The following is a 21,593-nucleotide window of genomic DNA, read 5'->3' on the forward strand; positions in this document are numbered from 1 at the left end:
GGTTCTGTGCTTGGAGGAGGCCTGTTTAAAAAGAGATTATTGTGTATGAATCATGCATGCCTAGTCAGTGTGGCTCACTTTAGGTGGTAGAGGGAATTGCTGAGGAGGAAAAGTGCTTCTTTAGCACTTTCACCAAGAAATATAAAGGGAAGGATTTTTCTTCCTCATTAAAAAAAGACGAGAAGTGTAAGGGGAGGCTTATATCCTTTCTTAATGAAGGGAAACTACTTGATTTAAGTAAAAAAAATAAGGCATAGTGAACAAAAAAAGTAAAGAACTAAGAAGTTTGTGGATCTGCTATTCATTGTCTTTGGACCCTGGAGAGGAATAGGCACACACACTTCCTTGAGTTTGCCAGCCTTTCTTCTCACAAGGGCGTGCTTGAGGGAAACCAGTGATGGGCTTTAGATCCTAAGCAGCAGTTATTTCAGTGCTTTAAAAGTGAAAAGAAAGGTTGATTGCTATTCATGTCACACTTTTGGGCCGTATTGCACTTCATTCTCTCCCATTTTGTAGCAATATTGCTTAAAACCAGAGGTAGTTTAAAACTATGTGTATCTGCCCTGGCTGGTGTGGCTCAATGGATTGAGCACCGGCCTGTGAACTGAGAGGTCACTGGTTCAAATTAGTGCCCTTGCTTGGGTTGTGGGCCAGGTCCCTAGTTGGGGGCCTGTGAGGGACAACTGATGGATGTATCTCTCACACAGTGATGTTTCTCTCCCTCCCTCCCTTCCCCTCTCTCTAAAAGTAAATATATAAAATCTTTCAAAACAAAACACCTGTATTTCTGCAGCTTTCTGGCTTAATTTTGTCTTCCAAAACCCTGTGGATTTGAATATATCCACTCTTCAAAACAAGAAAGACTTTATAGGAAACCTTTGTAGATTTAGCAATGTGTAGCAGTGGCCAGTTAAGTGCAAATTTTGATGTTTAGTGAGAAAGTGTTTCTCAAAATGGGATCTTCTGTGCCACTTTCATTAGAATCACATGCCTCTTGTTAAAATGCAGAATCCTGGGCTCCATCCCAGGTATACACATTGAAGTTTGAAATGTACTAACTTTGCGTCGTTCACTGCTTTTTTGGAGGGTGGGAGTAGCATTTTGAAAATGTGTAAAGTATAGTCCCTGAACTTAAGAATCTTATAGTCTGTTTCAGTTTAAGACATTTAAAAAATAATAATATAACAATACAAGTGATGTCACAATGCACTATAAAATTTTTGTTAGAGATATACTTAATATAAAACAATATTAAAAACAATTCAGTATTTTATAGCTTAAGTTTAACTTAGGTTAAATAACATTTTGTAGATAGCTACTATTATTAACAAATTTTCAATGATATTAATGAGCAAAAAATTTCCTAGAACCACGTGTTCAACTTTACCTCTCATTAAGTAAATAACTTATGAGCAACATATGAATAATAGAACTAACAGTAAGCTAAGAGTCAGGCTGGGTACTAGTCTTCTCTTTTACATGATTCTTTTGCTTTCTCTTAGCCATGTTTTCTTATTAATGAAATGATGGTCTTAGGTCTGCACTGTCCAACATGGCAGTTGGTAGCCATATGTGGCCATTTAGATTTAAATTAGTAAAAACAAAACAAAATTAATATTCAGCTCCTCAGCTGCACTAGCCACGTTTCAAGTGCTCAAGAGCCACATGTAGGTAACTCACTGGGCAGTGTGGTTATAGAACCTTTTCATCACTGCAGTTTTCCTGCTTGCTGTCCCTTTAAGGAAACATCTGATGTCTTGGATTTGCTTGTTTTTTTTTCTGATCTTTCTCCCTTTTTGGTCACCCTGTTCACAGGTCAATACTTCTGCGAAGGCTCTGTAGTCTGATGGGCACTGTGTTCTTGCTTCGCTGCTTTACCATGTTTGTGACCTCCCTCTCCGTGCCAGGACAACACCTGCAGTGCACTGGAAAGGTAGCCTGCTGCCTTCTTATCATCCTTTCCTCTCGTTTTTGATGGGCTGATGGCACCATATGTGCAGCAGGGCTGAGATTTTGCTTTTATTATTAATATGCAGCAGGGCTGAGATTTTGCTTTTATTATTAAAATGTGCTTTCTGGTATTTTTCATATCTAAAATAAACCTCTAGAAATACTACTTTGGTAAAAATGTTAAGCCAGAATCTACCTCACTGATACTTCTATCCATCAATGTGCTGTAGAGTTTAGAAAGAACATTTCTTTGAATTAAGCATTTTTCTCTTTCTATCATCAGCATCCTTAGTTCTTCATATCACATGACTGGTCCCCTCACTGTCCTCATCAGTCCTTTTTTAAAAGTGTTGCAGTTTTGTTGGGGGAAATTGATAGCTATTTTAAAATGTAGCATAGCAATTAGGGGACTGTTTTTTACAGCCCGGATGTTTAACAGCCCAGTGATTGACCTTGTTTCTTCTAGCTTATCGCCTACATACCAGAGATAGTGAAAAACACTCTGCTTTCTGCTTCTGTAAATTATCTCCCGCTTTAGTCTGAAGGACAGGCCTCCCCCCCCCCCCCATAAAACGGCTGCTTTCCCTTTGTTCAGGGCTCAGAATTTGGAGACTGACTCCTCTGGGCCCGTACACGTTAATAAGCCTCGTACTCCAGAAACCCTCAGTGTCTGGTTGCTTCATTTTCCTGCAACAGTTTGATTACATTACATTTAAAATCTAGTACCCACTACTGTAAACTTTTTCTGGGATATACTAAATAATAGCTGATTTTTTGTTTTTGTTTTATACTTCGTAGCTTGTTTTGGTATATTGTAGACATCTCTTCTGGTTAAATTAAGAGAGAAGCAATTCCGTAGGTGAGAGCAAAAACCCTGGGTTTTGAATAACTTTAAAAAAGTACCCTGAAAATCACCTGTACTTTGTATATAAAATCGGCTGTTGTGACTCATTAAGTTTGGACAAAAGAATTTATTATCCTTCTTTTTTAAGCATCCATGCTGTAGTTGTGGTTCCATATATTCAAATGTATATGTTAACACCTTTGTTATTTTAATGTTATTTGTAAAGTGCAAAACAAAATTAAGTGTCGGTTCTTCTACTGCAATATAAATAGCTGAAGTGCCAACAAGGGAAGATTAAGCAGCCAAAGGAGATCAAGAGCTAAAAATACAGCTCTGAGCTGAAGGGCGACAGACTTTCTCCGGGTATTAGGAGACTGCCCAGTAAGAAATGTGGATGTGAAACTGGAAGAGTCGGCATTCATGCTGCCTGTCACTCCTGTCACTACCAGACAAGTAGAGGCAGGGATTGAATCCTTTTTTTTTTTTAAGATTGTATTTATTTATTTTTTAGAGAGAGGGGAAGGGAGGCAGACAGAGAGGGAGAGAAACAGTGATGTGTGAGAGATACATCAATCAGCCGCACACCCCCAACTGGAGACCTGGCCCACAACCCAGGCACGAGCCCCGAGCTGGTAACCTTTCAGTTCGCAGGCCAGCACTACATCCACTGAGTCGCACCAGCCAGGGCCAAGGATTGAATCTTCATGGATGCTTTATTCAGATAGCCAGTGATCTGAGAAGACGGCAGGTTATGTACCCTAAAAGACTGTATACATTTCATCTCAAGTCAACCTTTTTTTTAAAGATATTATTTATTTGTATAGAAATGGGGAAGGGGCGAGAAAGAAAGGAAGATAAACAGCAATATGTGAGAAAAATATCAATTGGTTGCCTTTCACATGCTCCCAACTCCAGAACCTGGCCTGCAACCCAGGTGTGTTCCCTGACTGGGAGTTGAACCAGCGACCTTTTAGTCCACAGGCTGGAGCTCAAGCCAACCTTTTTTATAAGGAAAAGAAAAGTGTAGGTAAGGGGTGTAGAATTCAAGGAAAAGGTTAATCATATAAAAGTTGCAGTCCTGGCAATTTTCCTAGCATCCTTTCATCTTTTGGCCAGTGATTCTTTGTGTCCTGGGCTGCTGACTTCTCTCCCTAGAACATAATGGCTCAGGTACCATCTTAATTGCTTGTAGTCCTCCTGGGGCACACAGGTGGGATTGCTGGTGGATCTTCTGGAGTCAGGGTGGGTCCAGTTATACATTCCAGTTCCTGGAATGCATTAATTACTAAGCTTATTAACTATAACTGAAAACTAACAACTTTCCAACTTGAGTTGCCCCATCATTTCCCCACTGTTAGTTTAAACTATCTTATTTCTAGATCAGTTTCATATGGAAGTAATCATTTCTCTGTTGAGCCCGTATCTTCACATTAGCAAGGCTGATAGAGGGGTTAGCAATATACCTAACTGCAGATCGCCATAAGGGGGCATATTGTGTGCAACCAGTTACGATACTGAAAAAGCTGAAAAGAACGAAGACAACAAATGCCTCTAAGGCTAGTAATTCTAGGCAGCCAGGAGGTTAGTTTAGACAAGTCAATACCAAACAGTCCTTCTCTTTGTTTATCCCGGACACCACTTCATTTTATGCTCTGTAAGCTGTGAGTCATCAGTCAGGTTGAAACAGCAGAGTCCTTTAAATTTTTCTCATCCAGATTATGCCTTAAAAGGAGGTAGTCTGTAGCTGCGCAATTTTCTAATACCGCTTCTCTAACTTGTCCTAGTTCTCAACTGATGGCACTCAAGACTGAGAGGTGGCATTCGAAGCTTTTACCATAGCATAGGCTAATTGACTTATTTCTGTATTCAAAAAGGTTACCATCACAGGCATTACAAATATAGTCAAAGATGTGTGTTCAGCGGGGTAAAAAAGGTGTAAATCAGTTACAATCAGATGAAAGGGAGAGTTCCCATTGAGCCCAGGTGGTGTGGGCCTTCTGAGGCATAAACACTGTCAGTCTTCCTAGAGACCATGGTCCCACAGAACTGTTTGCTGGAACATAGAAATAGATAGTCCTTCCACATATTAGGAACCATCCTACAGACAATTTGGTGTCACTAAAGGCATAAAATGCATGAGTGGTGGTGTGATTCACATTCACGTCTGCTGAAAACATAAAACAGTTTTTAGTACAGTTGACAGAAGTTGCACACTCTTCAGCTAGGGCTACCTCTTTTAAGGTAACTTTTAAGTAACTTTTAAGGTAAACATTTCCATGTCCTTTAGAGTTACCACAGGTCCCCAGTTCTAAATACTAAAGTAGGTTATGTTCTCATTGATATGCTTGAATAAAGTATAATTTCAATGGCTTCCTAGGGGAGTACAAACTTTTTGATATGAAGTGAAAATTTGTTTTGCAAGACAAAAGTCAGAGATGTTTAGAGTGTTTTTGGTAAATATATCTGAGTATTTCATTTTGTTTGAATGTTCTCCATAACATGGGGTTAAACAAAAAATGAGAAGACTATAAGTCATTGTTTTTGAAGGATAACTTTCAGGTCTTCTTATATGTATTTTTTAAAGATTTTATTTATTTTTTAGAGAGAGAGGGAGGGAGGGAGGGAGAAAGAGAGGGAGAGAAACATCAGCGTGTGGTTGCCTTTTGCACACTCACTACTGAGGACCTGACTGGCAACCCAGGCATATGCCCTGACTGGGCATCGAACTGGTGAGCCTTTGGTTTGCAAGCTGACACTCAATCCACTGAGCCACATGAGCCTGGGCTGACTTTCAGGTCATCCTGTGGTTTGGTGGTCTTTGTTCTTCCAGTGCTTTCTTTACTGTGGTGTGATGAATCCAAGGTTTTATTCCTGCCAATTTGACCATGGTTGGGGGGGTAAGGAGTGTGTCCCGAGGTCTGATTAACTTTTCTTCTATTTGGCTCTCTGTAGATCCTGTCTTCCAAGTCTTGAGTAGCACTTTATCTCTAGGCTCAAAGGAATGTAGCCGACGTTTGGGGGAAAGGTCTCTGATACAAACAAGGTCATTAATCACAGTGAGTTCTGACTAGATGTTGTACATAGTTCTTTACCTTCACTGCTTGATCTACATATATATGTCCCACCCCAGTGTAGCCCGAAATGGTGTCCCATACAGAATTTCATAAGGACTCAGCTGAATCCCACCTCAAGGGACCACCCTAATCCTGAGCAAGGCAATAGGTAAAACTTGTTCCCAATGGAGATGAGTTTCTTGACACAGTTTGGCTATATTTTTCTTCAAGGTGAGATTCATTTCTTTACCTTCCCAGAAGCCTCTGGTTTCCACGCTGTGTGAAGTCTACACTTGATTCCTAAAAAGTTACTAACTTTTCATGTAATTTCTGAAACACAAGCAGGTCCATTATTGCTGTGGATGCTTCTGGGTAGGCCAAAGTGAGGAATTATTTCCTTCAGTAAGGCTTCATTACCTCCAGGGACCTCTCACTTGTAGTAGGATAGTCTTCTACCCATCCTGAAAAGGTGTCAACCAAATCTAACAAATATTTCTACCATTAGGCCCTTGGCACCTGGGTAAAGTCTATTTGCCAATCTTCAAATAGGCACTGTTCTTGGTATTTTTTCCCATCTTTCCTTTGATGGTGATCTGGCTTGGGGTTGTTTTTCTGGTACACAACACATCTAGCAATTACTTTTTGTGTGGCTTTAGAAATTCCAGGACCCACGAGTCACAGTTTAATATAGGTGGTTAATGAATCCCTTCCACAGTGAGTGGCCTCATATAAATACTTCATGACTGGCTGTACTAAATGTTCAGGAGACAATATAACTCCTTTCTTATTATTTCAACCCCCTACTGTTGGAATCTTCTTCATCAAAATTCCAGCTCTTATCTTTCTCTAAGTCTGTAGTCAAACATTCAGGGTCAAACTGTGACAAGTCTAGGACAGGTAACAAAGGCAACATAAGTGTTCCTTTTTTTTTAAGGTTTTATTTCTTTATTTTTAGAGAGAGAAGAAGGGAGGGAGAGAGGGAGAGAAACATCAGCGTGTGGTTGCTTCTTGCACAGCCCCCACCAGGGACCCAGCCTGAAACCCAGGCCTGTGCCCTGACTGGGAATTGAACTGGTGGCCCTTTGGTTCACAGGCCGGCACTCAATCCACTAAGCTATATCAGCCAGGGCTATAGTGTTCCTTTAGCAGCCTCTTTGGCTGCTTGATCATCTAGATTGTTTCCTTTAACTACTTTAGCGTCCTCTTTCTGATGCCCAGGGCAGTGCATAACTGCCACTGATAAAGGTACCTGGAGAGCTTCTGATAATTTTAAATTTTCTGCTACATGATTAATTTTCTTTTTTATTGGGGGTTAATAATCTTCTTTTCTTCCAAATGGAAAACCATGTGCATGCAAAATTAGGAAAGTGTACCTTGGGTCTATATACACATTCACTCTCTTTTGGTGCGACAATTCCAGTGCCCTCATCAGTGCAATCAGTTCAGCTTTCCCAGCAGTAAGGCCTTGACCTCTACTATTTCACAACTGCATACCCATCCTTTCTGTTTCCTTTGTCCATATAACTGCTTCCATCTGCATAGAGTCCAGTCCGCCTCTTCCAGAGAATGGTCCTGGAAATCAATTCTGCTAGAATACACTTCATCAATTATTTCAACAGTCATGCATTAGCATGGCCTTGTCAGGCTCTGGGAAAAGGGAGGCAGGATTTAAACTTACTAACAGTTTTGAGGGAGACATTGGGATTGTCAAGAAGAGTGGCTCAGTATCTGCCCATTCTTCCATCAGTGAACCACAAATTTCTTTTTTGCTTCAGCAGGCTCAACACTTGGTGGGATGTATAAATGGTGATAGGCTGTCCCAAGGAAAACATTTCAGCTTCCCGTAAAAGCTCACAGGTAGCTGCCATAGCTCTCAAGCAGGCTGGCCATGCCTGGACAGTGTGAATTAGTTTCTTTGACAAGCATGCCATGGGTTGCAGAATGTCAGTCAATATTTGGGTGAGGACTCCTAGGGCAATGCCCTATCTCTCATGCTCACATATTTGAAAGGGCTTCAGTAGGTTTGGAAGCCCCAAGGCTGGTACAGAAGCCAAGTGCACCTTCAGGGACTCAAAAACCTGAATGCACTCCTTTGTACATCTTAAAGGGCTATCTTATTGTCCTCTCAGAGCTTCATACAATGATTTAGCAATCAGCCCAAAGTTTGGAATCCAAATGCAGCAGTAGCCCACCATTCCCAGGAATCCTTTAATTGTTCCCTGGTATTGGAAACTCATTTGAATTATGGCTTCTTTTCTGTTTCCAATAAGACTCCTTTTGCCAGGTTTAAGCAGGAACCCATAAAACCTTACTGCCTGTTGGCAAATCTGGGCCTTCTGTGCTGATACTTTATTGCCACAAGATGCCAGATGGTTCAAGGTAGCTATAGTATTAGTTTTAGGAGAGGAAGGCCTTTCTTATCAGGGTCCCAGTCCAGTTCGCTTAAAGGTGTTGCCTGAGTAGGGTCAAGAACCCCATCTGGATTTTCTCGGTGCAGTGTCTGAGCCTCTTCATTTGCCTTATCCAACACCAGTCTCTGCTTCTTCCCCCATAAGCAAAATATTTAGGAAGACTTGTATGTCTGTCCAGGTGGGATGGTGGGTAGCAAAAACTGACACAACTAAGTCAGTCATTTTAAGTAGGATCATCCCTATAAGAACAGTGTGAGCTTTTCCAGCTTAACAGATCCAAGGTAGAAAACAGAGTATATGCCCAATAGTATCCAAAGGCCTACTCCCACTGGAGTCTTTGCAAAGGGTATTGCCCTGCCCCAGTAGGGGCTTGTCTTCCTCCAAATTTGGTTCCCTGACAGGTTCAGGACAGAGAGACCAGGCTCTCTCAGCTGAGTAAGGAGAAACTGCCACCCCTGGCCCCCTGGGGCTGGAAGGACTGTGGGAACCTTGACCATTCTGACAGCAGCCATAACACCTAAATCTTCCGTGGTCCCTCTCTTCTGAGCTTCTGCCATCTGCCACAGGCAAATTACCTTTTCTTTGGAGCATTAATCTATTTCCTTTTAATCCTGCATCTCTATTATGTAAAGTTATAAAAGCTTGCAGATAAGGCATTTCATCCCACTTTCCTGATCTTTGACAAAACAACTCTAATTGCAGTATGGTATAGTAATATAAAGACCCCTTCAGCAGCCAGTGCTCTCCTGAGTCTAAATTATACACAAGCCAAGCAGTATTACAATAAAAAATCCTTTTTAGTTACAAACTTATAAGCGTAGGTCAACCAATCTGCCAAAACTGTCCCCAGATAGCTGTTTTCCATGGAGGCTCTTCCCCGCTTTCTACCAGAGAGAGCTCTGTAATACCACTCAAACCAAACCAGAAGGCATCTTAATTACTGACAACCTAAGTCATGACCTGGGAATGTAACCCTGAACCAGCACAGCGATTCAACTGGAAAGTGAAGGTGACATGGAGTGCCGAGAGTCAGAGAAGGAGAGTTCCCAAGTTAAATCACTTGGCAGCTGCCAGGGAGTCTCCAAATCTGCACCTAGGGACCCCCCAGCCCAGGCAGCCAGTGGGACTCCCTGCCAATCACCGAGACTTACCGGAGAGTAGCCAGAATATGAAACTGGAAAAATTGGTGTTTGCACTGCCCGTCACTCCCAGAGCCAGTAAATAGAGACAAGGATTGAATGTTTATGGGTGCTTTATTCAGATGGCTAGCAATCTGAGAAGACGGTGGGCTATATACCCTAAAAGACCATCTAACACTTCATCTCAAGTCAACTTTTTTTTATAAGGAAAAGAAAAGTGTAGGTAAGGGGTGTGGAATTCAAGGAAAAGGTTAATCAGATAAAAGCTGCAGTCTTGGCAATTTTCCTAGCATCCTTTCATCTCTTGGCCAGTGATTCTTTATCTGTGTCCTGGGATGCTGACTTCTCTCCTTGGAGCGAAATAGCTCACATACCATCTTAATTGCTTGCAGTCCTCCTGGGGCACACAGGTGGGATTGCTGGTGGATCTCCTGGAGTCAGGGTAGGTCCAGTTACACATTCCAGTTCCTGGAACAGTAACTTTCTACATGTATTAATTACTAAGCTTATTAACTATAACTGAAAATTAAAAATTTTTGCCCTGATCAGTGTGACTCAGTTGGTATTATCCCATAAAGTGAAAGGTTGCCAGTTTGATTCCCAATCAGGACGCATGCCTGGGTTGCAGGTTTGGTCCCTGGTTGGGGTTTGTACAGAAGGCAACCAGTCATTGTTTCTCACATTGATGTTTCTCTTCCTCTCTTTCTCCCTCCTTTTTCCTCTCTATAAAAATAAATAAATAAAAATTTTTTTTAAAAAAACAAAAAATTTTCCATCTTTTGAGTTCTCCTCATCAGAAGACTTATAAGATATTTAGGATTTAGTGTAAAGGAAATGTCTTATTTTTAAGGTAAAAGCTGTTTTTGTTTTCCAAAAGGGAAAGTTATTTTTTCTAATTATAATATTATGTAAGTTTATTACTTTAAAAACTCAAATTTTATAGAAATATATAAATTAGAAAGTAAAAACTCACATAATTTCTTCTCCTTTCACTCTGCTCCATACATAATGCTGTTCATAGTCACGTGGGTAGTTGTACCTGCCACTTTTAAGCATGATTACTCATTCAGACAAGTTTATTTGGATGCGTACTTTAAAAAAAAAAGGTAGAGTCATATTACAGACAGTTTTTTTAGCTTATGTTTTGTTTAACAGTATGCTTGCTTTTCTGAAGAAGCATGTATAGCTATATTTCATCTTTTCATGGCTGCAGAGTTTTCCATTGTATGATTTAATAGTCTCCAGTCTACATTTAGGGTATCTCCAAATCTTACGATTTATAAACAGTGCTGTCGTACACATCCTTGTACATTTCTACTTTCTCACTGTCTAATCATCTCCTTAAGGTAAGTTTTTGGAAGTGGAATTATGAAATAAAAGAACATACACATTAAAAATTGTGATATGTATTCAAATGTCGGCTAGAGAAGACTGGTTTCCACCACTGCCAACACCGTGTGCGTGCACATTGGTTTTCCACCCCCTGCCAGCTCTGCCTATTACCAGTGTTTTAGTCCCTGCTGGCCTTTCTGATTAATGAAAGATGCTATCTGAGATTTTGATAGTCTCGTTTTATAGTACATCTTTAATCTGTTGGATTTAGTTTTGTTCGTGGTGTGACGTGGGGCTGGAACAGTTTCCCCCTAATATTAAGCTAATTGATTAGAAGAGATTGAAAAGAAGGAAAATGTAAGCTTATTCCACTGAAAAGAGAATCCTTTACCAAAGAATTTAATTGTGGATCAGCCACAAAATACCATGTGCATAGGGGCTACAGTGTCCGTGCTACAAAGATAAATTCGGTACCACCCCTCTACAGTCCTTATTCCTTCTCTAATGACTATTTTTCATTAGCAGTTAGTTATATATGGAGCTTTCTATTCAAATCTGCCCTAAATGCTGTTAATTGCTTTGAATTTTAAGATAACCTATTTATTGACCTATATTATTTGCAGCAGTCGTTAAAAATAGAAAGTTAAAGTGATAATAACCGGCAATCAAATTCCTAACAGTGAACTCCATAGGACATGTTCATTGTAATAAATTGCTTGAAATCTCATTCCCAGAAGTAAGAGGTTTGGGGACAGAATCAAGAACATGCCTGTTTTTTTGAAATTAGGCAATGGAAAGAAAATACTTAAAGCAAATTTTCACATCTTGTCTTATCAAAGCATCTTATTTATCCTATTGTGTTGTGACAACTTTATTTTTCTGGAAGAATATTTGGGATATTTAAGATTGGAAAGTATAGGGAGACTTGAGTAATTAAGCAATAATTGCTTTTTTTTTCTTTTTGACGGGTATTGTTTCTTACTGGTGGCTGAGACTTCCCCAGCAGTCTCTGTTCTTCGCTACCTGATTATTTTACTTTCACGAGAGTAACATCTCTAACCATATTCTCATTAGAGGGAAGAACCAAATTGTGTACTTTAGTACCCTCTCTTTTCTTTTCTCTAATAATAAATTCTTCCTCTCCTGCCCTCAACTAACATAGAAAGGGAAAGCTGTGTAATGTATAATCAGCAGATGAGGCTTTCCAATGAAACTGTGATATCTAAATGAGTATGTTTCATTAACAAACAAAGGGGTAGCCTACTTCACACACAGCAGGGCCGAACACTGAGTTTTGCAGTGGAGAAATTGAAGCCATGAGGATGAGAAGCTATTGTTTTAAATTCTAACTCCCTAATGGCTTTTGATCAAGTTTTTTAAAGGCAGAAATTGAGGGTTAGGAATTTAGGGTATGAGGGTGAAACTGATTGGTTAGTTCTTTTGCAAGCTTCAGTGGTTTTCTTTAGCTGATTAATTCAGTTCCTTACCTCATCGTATTTGGTGCCTTTGTCACTGTGATTGTTGAATGATCAGATTGGGTGATCTATCTGGTAAGGAACTAAGACTCTGCAAAATATCTCATAATTGTAAGTCAGTGACATCCTTAAAGTAAAAAGCAGAAACTAAACATCTCAGGACCTTTGTTTTTGCTTAAGCTACCATCGTTTTGTGCCTAACTGCTGCATTTTTCTATTATCTCAAGCAAAGTGTTCCCTTTAAACATTTTTTCTGGAACTTGCTTTATAGGCAGGCCTTCAGGGCATGACTAACAGGACTTATAATCTTTGACTGTAAGTAACTAACATTTTCTAAATTTTGACTAAATCCTGTGTGACAACAAAAGTGATTAAAACATTTAGTTAAAACCTAAACCTATATCTCTAGACTCTGGTGTAATACCTAAACATGTGTGCTGTTCGCTGCCCATTTCAGTTGCTTTCATTCATTAGCCATAGTAGAATATCAAAGAAATAAGAGTTTTGGAATTGAACTTCCTGGGTTCATATCCTGGTATGTCACTAGCTGTTTGACCTCTCTAAGCCTGTTTCCTCACGCACACAATTGAATTACTTTGTAAGAGTGTGTGGAAATTCAATGCAATAACACATAAAGCACTTAGTAGCATGCCTTCCAATAGTAAATGCACATAAATTTTTAGCAAATTTTTATTGTTATTATATGTTAAATGCTGTGTGTGTGTGTGTGTGACCATTGCTCAAACTCTTTCTAAATGGATTGCTTTTTTAAATTTACGTATGGGAGCTGGGATCAGGTTTGGCTGCTAATAACAGGGAATTCAAGATAGCTATGGTTTAATAAACAAACAATAGCTTATTCTCTCATAAGAGAAGTCTTAAAGTAGGTACTCCAGGTCAGTTATGGTAACTTTAAGGAGTCATCCAAAACTCATGCTTTTTTTGTCTTTCTGCTCTCCTAACACTTGGGTTGCATCCTCAGAACCACTTTGTGGTCAAAGATGGCTGCTGGGGCTTCAACTCTCGTTTGACTTGTAGGCTAGAAGAAGGAACGCTACAAAAGACTTCCTCTGAGCTGTTGTCTCCTTCTTTTATAAAGTCTTCCCAGAAATCTTCTGCACTGTCACTGTCTTACTGTACAGAACTTAGTCACATAGCCACACCCAGCTACAAGGGAGGCTGGGAAATGCAGTTTTGGTTGAGTTCATTGCCACCCAAATAAACACCAGTAAAGGAGGAAAGGATGGATATTGATTGGTAACTGCTATCTCTGACATAGCCTATTTCTTACTGGCAAGAACAGCCAAGCAAGTACTGCTCTATTATTGGATTAAAAACTTGGAAATATTTTTGTGTAGTAATGACCTTTCTTATTACAAAAAAACTCCTGGTAGAGGGGTTTGAATTGCATTGATTTTATTTAATTACCAAACTATTTCTGAGAATAGCCAAGACTTGACCACTTGTTGTCGATACTTGGAATTAATTACACTGGGAGTCTGGTTGCTTTTGCTTAGACATTATTTCTGAGTCACTCATCATTTGAATTTCAATGGACACGGATGTTCAGAAGTTCTTACCTCCCTAGGCATTTGAACATTAATTCACAACTTTCTTTATAGATATATGGCAATGTATGGGAGAAACTACGCCGGGCCTTTGCCATTTGGAGTGGCTTTGGTATGACCCTAACTGGTGTTCACACTTGCGGAGATTACATGTTCAGTGGCCACACAGTCGTCCTAACTATGCTGAATTTCTTTGTCACTGAATGTAAGTATCTATTTAGTGCTTACATACATATTAGATGACTAACTGCAGAGGAGGCTGTGGGAAGGATGTCAAGTTCTTTGAAGCATGTGTCTGAGAAGCATTGGAAGGAATGTGGTTTTAAAATATTCTTTCTGTTCTTTTCCCAGATACACCAAGGAGCTGGAATTTCTTGCACACTTTATCCTGGGTTCTCAACCTCTTTGGAATCTTCTTCATTTTGGCTGCCCATGAACATTATTCCATTGATGTGTTTATTGCCTTTTATATCACAACAAGACTCTTTTTATATTACCATACTCTAGCTAATACCAGAGCATATCAGCAGAGTAGGAGAGCAAGAATTTGGTTTCCCATGTTTTCTTTTTTTGAATGTAATGTTAATGGTACAGTACCTAATGAATATTGTTGGCCATTTTCAAAACCAACAATAATGAAAAGACTAATTGGATGAAGATTATCTTTGTTATGTGTTCATGATTAAATATACAGTAGTTGTTGAAAGTGAATAACTTTGCTTTCTCCCCCCTAGGTTGTTCGTGGATGCCTTGCTTTTTGGCTTATATGTTGACAGAGTAAAGGTCCCTATTCTGAGCAAGGCCCTATTCTGATTATAGAAAGCAAGACGGAACAATCAAGAGTCCTTACGTATCTGTTTGAATGGAAAACCTAAGTAGATGTTTTTGCCCCTTCGGTTTAGACAGAGGTAATGTTGCAATTGAAGTCGGGCTGTTACCCCTACCTGTTGAGTATTTGCTTATTGAATTTAGCAAATCAAGTTAAGCAGTGTGCTGGTTTAAAGATTTTGATTGCTTTAATTTCCAGTAGGACTCCAGGCAAGAAATAATATTTTTTGAAGTTCCGTATAATCTTCAAAGGAAAAACCCCTACCAAGTGAATAGTACTTATTCTTTGAATTAATCTGTGTCTTTTTAACAATGCAACTCTGGAAAGTAATTGGTTTTACTAACATAATCCTTGCCTTCTGAGATCTTTAAAAAAGTATATTGAACATACCAGGATGCCCGAAACAAAAAGAGAAAAGGGGCCATACTTGAGGTGACAGAGTCCTATGTGGTACTGGCATTTTTCACCAGAGATGCAATGAAAGATGCCTGTATTGTTCTGAGGGTTCTGTATGAGCACAGCTTTATGGGGGGAGATGGCCGTGTCCATAAATGTAAAACTGGATGAATTTTAGTAATGGAACAACTTTGTGCTGTAGCTGTTAGTTAGATGGCAGCCCAGTTTTGTGCTTTTCAATGATGTTATTTGTTATTTAATGAGAAAAAGTGTGGAGTGTTTTACCAGATATTAGATACAGTTCTTATGTCCTTAAGTATGGAGATACACGCATGCAAAAAATACTTTTTTCTCCTTGTGAAAAGAAGTGTATAGAAGGTTGCAGGCATAGTATAACTTTCCGACTTTTGAAATTTCTGATTCTTGGCCATCAGAAGTAAGCAGTCACAGACATATTTGGATAAAAAAAGGTTTTGTTGTTTTTTAATTTTAAATACAATTGTGTGCATACATTCTTTCTATTTAGTCTTAATTTGGCAGTCAGGAAATGATATAATTTAGTGGCCATTTACAACGCTAGAAATTTAGTACCTCGTGTAATTTGATCTCTGGTAATAACTGTCACTTCACTTTTAATGGTTTTATAGAATAGTTATAGCAGTAGGATGCTTGTGAAATTGCAATTTGAAACCCAGATGATGAGCTTAGCCACTTGGAATATTAATTGTGTGGTTTTACATTCCATTTTAGAACAAGGAATTAGAAAAGGTGCTGGCATATTGAGGTCTAAAATTAGGTCACTTAGCAGGAGTCTGCTCCTTATGTGGGTGAAATATATTTTATTTTTGCACTTTGAGTTATATTTCCACCCTTGTATAAGCTACAGAGGAACCTAAATGGATTGGGTAAGAAAGGAGTATTACGTGAACAAGTTTGAGCCAGTGCTGAATGACCCCCAGTTTGAGTCTTCTCTGAACACTATTTTTATTTCCCCATTGAGAAATGGCACAAGGCAACTCATTGTATTATGCTTTTATATCTCATGCTTCGGAATCTTATAATATCTTAAAGTGTTGATTCTATTACGTGCTAGAAACAGAATGCCAATATTTCATCTAAGGAAATTGCATAATGATGAAGGAGTTTGACCCTTGATGTCAAAAGATCTGGCACTATCATTTTTTCCAAATGACAGTACAGGACCAAATTAGGTAGGGAGGTTCCTAATGTTGGCTTTTGAGAAAATGTTTGGAAGAAAAATCTCTGGCAACGTTAAGTCAAGAATGTTAAGTAGCTGCTTAATGCTAATTTTCCTGCCATCAGCCTTCTTTTTTCTTCATATGGATTCTATCTATAGAACAAAAGAAAAAATAAATTGCAACTAATTTGCAGAGCTATTGACGTTGAGAGTGTCTAGCAGCAAACTGCAGTGAGGATCATAAAATAACTTCAGAGCCTTGCATTTATCAAATCTGTTTTGAGGAAAAGGTAAGCTAGACTTCTAATTTATTACTATAACTATTACAAGGCAGTGTTTACGTAAATCAATCATCTCCAAGTCTCTTTCTTGGAAAACTTTGAGACAGAATTTTTTTTCTTGATATGAAACCTGTATTTTAGTTGCTTTCCGTTTGTACAGAAATTTCCAGATTTTTATCTTTGTATTTTTTTTCTCATTAAAATCTAGACTATAGTGAAAGTACTGTTTACATTTACATGTTGGGCGTGAGTGTGGCTAGGTAGAAAGGCTGTGTGGCTTAAATCTATGTATTTTTTTACCTTGTTCTAGGTTCTACAGTTGCAGACTTGTGAGAGAGAGAGGCTTACATCATTAAACACTGAGACCTCAGTATAGAAAGAACTAAGAAAGATTTTTGTGCCCTGACTGGGAATTGAACTGGCGACCCTTTGGTTTGTAGGCCAGTGCTCAATCTGCTGAGCTACACCAGCCAGGTGGAACCAAGGAAGGTCTTGGTTTGGGATACAAACTGGAGGTTATATGAAAAGTCTTTGATGCATTTTCAATGTTCCCGTACAGCATGGCTGGCTTCCTTTCCTTTCCTCTTTCTCTTCTTATTCCTCTCTCTCTTTCATTCTTTAAGTCCATTCTGGACAGTGTTACTAAAGGGAAATTGAAATTTGTAGGGAGTAGGATGTTTTGAAGAGGCAAGTTTGCTGTTATCACCACACACTTTGGGAGGAACCTTTTTTGCAATGCTGTGGAATTCTTAACATGCCTATTCTTTTCATAGTTCTCTGTGGCCAGAATTGCTTGGGTAAAAATGCATGTGCTGGGTCAGTTTATTATTAGTAAACTTTAAAATCAGAAAGCAATGAGCTTATTAACCTTAGAATCAATCAGTTACTAAGTGTGGACTGTTCACAAGAAAAACCCATTGACTGTGAGGCCTGTTCGCAGTGTAACTGATGCTGCCAGTGGCATTCATCACTGCCCCATATCTGCCTAATTGTTACTTAGAATTCCCAAACCCCACAGTTCATAAATGGAGAGCAGAGGAGCCAAATGCCTTTATGGCTGGCACGAAACGGTCTGTTTTGGTGACACCTTTTTGGAAAGTGCTGTTCATATGTTCAAAGATGTATTCATAACACTAACCTGCTTTGACTGGATTCAAGAAAAGGCAATTTCATCATTAGTTTCATAGTAAACTTTTTAAAAAGGATTCTAATTCCAAAATGCTTGAGAAAATTAACTATATTGTTTTAAATACTCTGATCTAGTAAGTTTAATTCTTTGATAGTCTTTTTTTGTAGACTTAAGTTATCCCTTACCAAAAGTAATTATAGTAATAGTTCTTTAAGGTATTTAGGCATTAGGACAAGAAAGCTCCCTTTAGAATAGTTCAACAGCTTCTTTAAACAGTATTGGTTTCATTTAGATAGTTGCAAAGCCAACAAAGCATGTCAGTTTTAATGCCAACTTTACTTGGCTTTTCAGACAGTTTGCATTTGTAAAAAGTTTAGCCCAAATTACCCTTCTACTTCTGTAGAGGAGAATTGTTGGTAACATCAAAAGTCAGGCTGCTTCAGGTGACCAGTGAGAAAGGAAAGAGGTTGAGATTCTTTTTCCCCTCTCTGTCTTTGAATGCCTTTGAATGCCTTTGAATGACTGAAATTACCGTAGAAGTAGGTTTTGGTCCCCTTCTCGCCTACCCCTCACCATCCAGCAAATGCCACCAATTTCAAGTAACTAAAATGTGACGTTACTTTGCGTCAAGATCAATAAAAATATCTGTGAAATCTATAAGCCATAATTCAGCTACCACTAAAGTTGGATTTTAGAGTGTGTTCCACCCTAAATTAACCAAAGGACTTTTTATTCAGAGTACTCCATGTTTAAGCATAAAGAAGCTTTGTGCCTGATATGGAGAGAGGAGGAGGACTATGTTTATTTCATTGCTGTTTCAAATCTGTTTCAATCTGAACTGCTGGGTTGTCTGAACATAACCAAGCAGTGTTATCAGTAATGTCATCTTAAAAATGCTTAGTCTTAATAATTTTTTATTCAGAGAATCTATGGATTGTTAGGACAATTGAAGTATTTCTGATATGAAACAAAGTAAGTGGAAACTGGTACACAATGAGGGAAGCAAAATTAGTTTGCATTAAAGTGGGCATGTTTTGTTTCAAGAATTCTACCTAATTTTCACCCTATCCACAGAGAAACTAGTATTACTTGAAGATGTGAAAGTTCCTGTGGTAGCCATACCTTAAAGCACAGTATTGTATATAAGTAAATATCTTGATTCTAAATTAAATTCAGATTTAACTAATATATTATTTTGTATCTTTGTTGTATTAAAATGATTTAAAACACTAAAAATAAAACATTTGAAAGTTTGATTACTGTCTCATTTAATTGTCTCTACTATTAATGCAGCAAGCCTGTTTTTTATACAGTGAATTATTGTTTTTGCAAATGACTAGGCCCTCCAACTTTAAATCCTAATATAGTATCTAGTCCCTGGCATTTTCTAAGTCTTAGTTGTCCTCAAGATAAGCCATTTTCCATTTCCCCTTTTCTATAAACTAGGAAAGAAAAGTGATCTTCCTGAGGGTATCAGAGGGGAGGGAAGGGAAGCAAATAAATACTTATTCCTGGGCACATTAAAGTTTGTTTTTATTTAATGTAAATGTAGATTATGTAGGAAGATGCCATCATCTATCAGGTCAGCCTTGGGGATAATGCTGAACAGAAAAAGAAGGGAATCGTTGTTAGGGGTAGCCCGGTAGCCCAGAATCACGGAGTAGTTGGAACAGAAGCATTGTCACAGGTGCAGGACCACCTGAGCTTAATCCAGGACTGAATGAGTCCTCGTGATCACTGCTAACTGCAGCCTCTCTGGTGCTGGTGCCAGCTGGGCTTCTCTCAGGGGCTCTGGGAAAGAACGGTCCAGAACAGACTGCGAGGCTGTTTGGTGCAATAGAAAGTGCACTGGATTGAGACTCTGAGGACCTGGGCACGCGTTACATGTCTGCCACTGAGTCAATCGGGCTGTTTCTTCCAGACCCAATTAATCTAATGTGTAAAACGAGGGGGGTGGGAATACCTACCTCGTAGTTTGTATTAAGGGCCAGATTATGAAAGTACTGTACGGAGCCTTACTGACCCAGTACCTGGTACATGTTGGTGAAATAATAGTTGAATTTCGGTCAGTGAAATAGGGCCTGTGCCCCCAGGGAATTAATAATCTAGCTGGGAAGATGACATAAAAAAGGAAGCTAACAGCATTCACTGGTGGAATAGTCCAGTAGTTTTAAAACTGGCTGAACATCTTCAGGGGTAAGGGAAAGAGTTAGAGCTGGTATCATTTTCTCCCGGAGTTGCTGTTTTACATATTTGGCTTTCCTAGCAGGCTTTCCATTTGGGGGGAAATGGCTGAGAATAAGGGAATGAAATGTTTAAAAAACAACTGAGGCAATAAATAAATTTATTGTCTTCACGGCAGCTTGAGAAAGGATGGGCTCACTGGGGACCAGAGGTCCAAGACAAATTCAGTAAGTCTGTGAAACTTGAACTGAGTCCTCACCTAAGGGCAGTTCACGAGGACCTGATGAAGAGCTTAGAGAGCGCTAATTGTCATGTAGAACTTTGGATTTATCGGGTATGTGTTGGGGAACTATTGGTGGGGTATGTGTTTGATTTTGTTATAAATGGAGCACTGGGAATGCCTGTTGCCATGGTCTGAATTGTGGAGACAGGCATAAGTAGTTCTGTAAAACAGGAATTGGTAAAGGGCAGAAATGTGAAAAAGAGAGTGGTAAGGTGAGGGAAGCTACACAAAGATCCCTGGAGATGAGGAGAAGGCTAGAGACCCCGAGATCAAGGAACCAGGATTAGGCATAGCTTGTAGGAGGGAGGCCTTTGGCCCCAGTCAGAGAAGATCGAGACAACAAATAAATGAGCTGCCAGTTGCCTACTTGATGGTGTAATATGAAGTCAGGATGTATAATATACCTTGTGTCCAGAATTGTCTCATGGTTGTGCACCTAACCCACCTGCTTGGAGCGCAGGGCTGCCAGACATGAAGTGGGGTGGGAGCCGGCTCTGGCGGAGACCTGCGGAGGGTGCTGGGGTCATACAGCGCCTCCGGGGAGCTCAGTTGTCACCCTCAGCTCTAACGTTGAACAGGACTGGATGACAGCTGTAGTAGTTTGATATTTAAATGCCTTATGTTCTCAGCTCACAGGGCTCCCTGGGAGAGCCAGAAATACAAAACCACCATGACCTACCTGCCTGTCCGGATTCCAGCCTTAAGAGCCCTGGATCCCACTCTTAAGAGAATACCTGTACCTAATGGTTTTTTGATACAGGCTAATCAGCAGCCTTTATCAGTAAGACGTCAGAGTAAATGAAATTTGATCCTGTTTTTCCACAAAGACTGATTTTGGAGGCTTAGCTGGAGAGCATTTTGGCAATAGTGATGCAATCGGAGGGACTTGAATGCGGTTGAAATCTTACGTGCAGAAATTTGATAAGCCTAGCTATCCAGGCAAGAGTCTACGTTTTCCTGACTGTTGATTCCACAGTGGTGCCTGTGAGTCTTACTATCTTTTTAAAAAGTTATTAAGTAAATAATTTATTAACACAGTAGTAACTGTATGTGCTGAAAGCTCTTTTCCTTCTACCCTGTGCCCCAGCCTTAGTTCTCCTTCCAAGAGGCAGCCGTTTAATCAGTGTGTTTTTTCCCAGAGGTATTCTATGCATATGCAAACAAGTATGAATTTTTTAAATTTATTTTTACATATTTTGCAGAAATTACAACATACACACACATACATGGTTTGCACCTTGCTTACTTCACTTAGCATGTCTTCCTCTCCAACAGCACACCTGAGTTGAGTAAGTTGGGTGTATTGCCCATGGCAGTGTGGGAGAAAGAACACTGCCCAGGGAATTGTAGGGCAACTCATTTAATACGGGTTGGAAAACACTTACTATTATAATTTGGGTTTGGATTAGGTAGTTTGGGGAAAATTTTTAAGGAAGTATGAATTTACTCTGGAATAGATGTTTTTAGATGCTGGGGCAATTTTATGAGTGTGTATTGTAATAAATCTTAGCAATAAGGCAG

The 21,593-nt window shown here is 39.4% G+C and overlaps 1 protein-coding gene across 4 annotated transcripts in view; it reads left to right on the top strand.

Annotated features, from left to right (window-relative positions):
- Nucleotides 1-18,861, top strand: part of SAMD8 (sterile alpha motif domain containing 8) — a 69,807-nt gene extending 50,946 nt beyond the window's left edge. For 3 of the 4 annotated variants that reach the window (XM_037130543.2, XM_037130542.2, XM_037130544.2), the window contains exons 4-6: nt 1,816-1,933; nt 13,827-13,977; nt 14,124-18,861. In XM_037130543.2, coding sequence (XP_036986438.2) covers nt 1,816-1,933; nt 13,827-13,977; nt 14,124-14,428 — 574 coding nt within the window. In that variant the 3' untranslated portion in view covers nt 14,429-18,861. Of the gene's footprint in view, nt 1-1,815; nt 1,934-13,826; nt 14,016-14,123 lie in introns of those variants that run through there. The other variant, XM_037130545.2, reaches the window with a different exon arrangement.
- The last annotated feature ends 2,732 nt before the right edge of the window (nt 18,862-21,593 follow it).

The sequence above is a fragment of the Artibeus jamaicensis genome, unplaced genomic scaffold (assembly GCF_021234435.1).
Source record: "Artibeus jamaicensis isolate MK-2021 breed Jamaican fruit bat unplaced genomic scaffold, CSHL_Jam_final contig_332, whole genome shotgun sequence".
Classification (NCBI taxonomy): domain Eukaryota; kingdom Metazoa; phylum Chordata; class Mammalia; order Chiroptera; family Phyllostomidae; genus Artibeus; species Artibeus jamaicensis.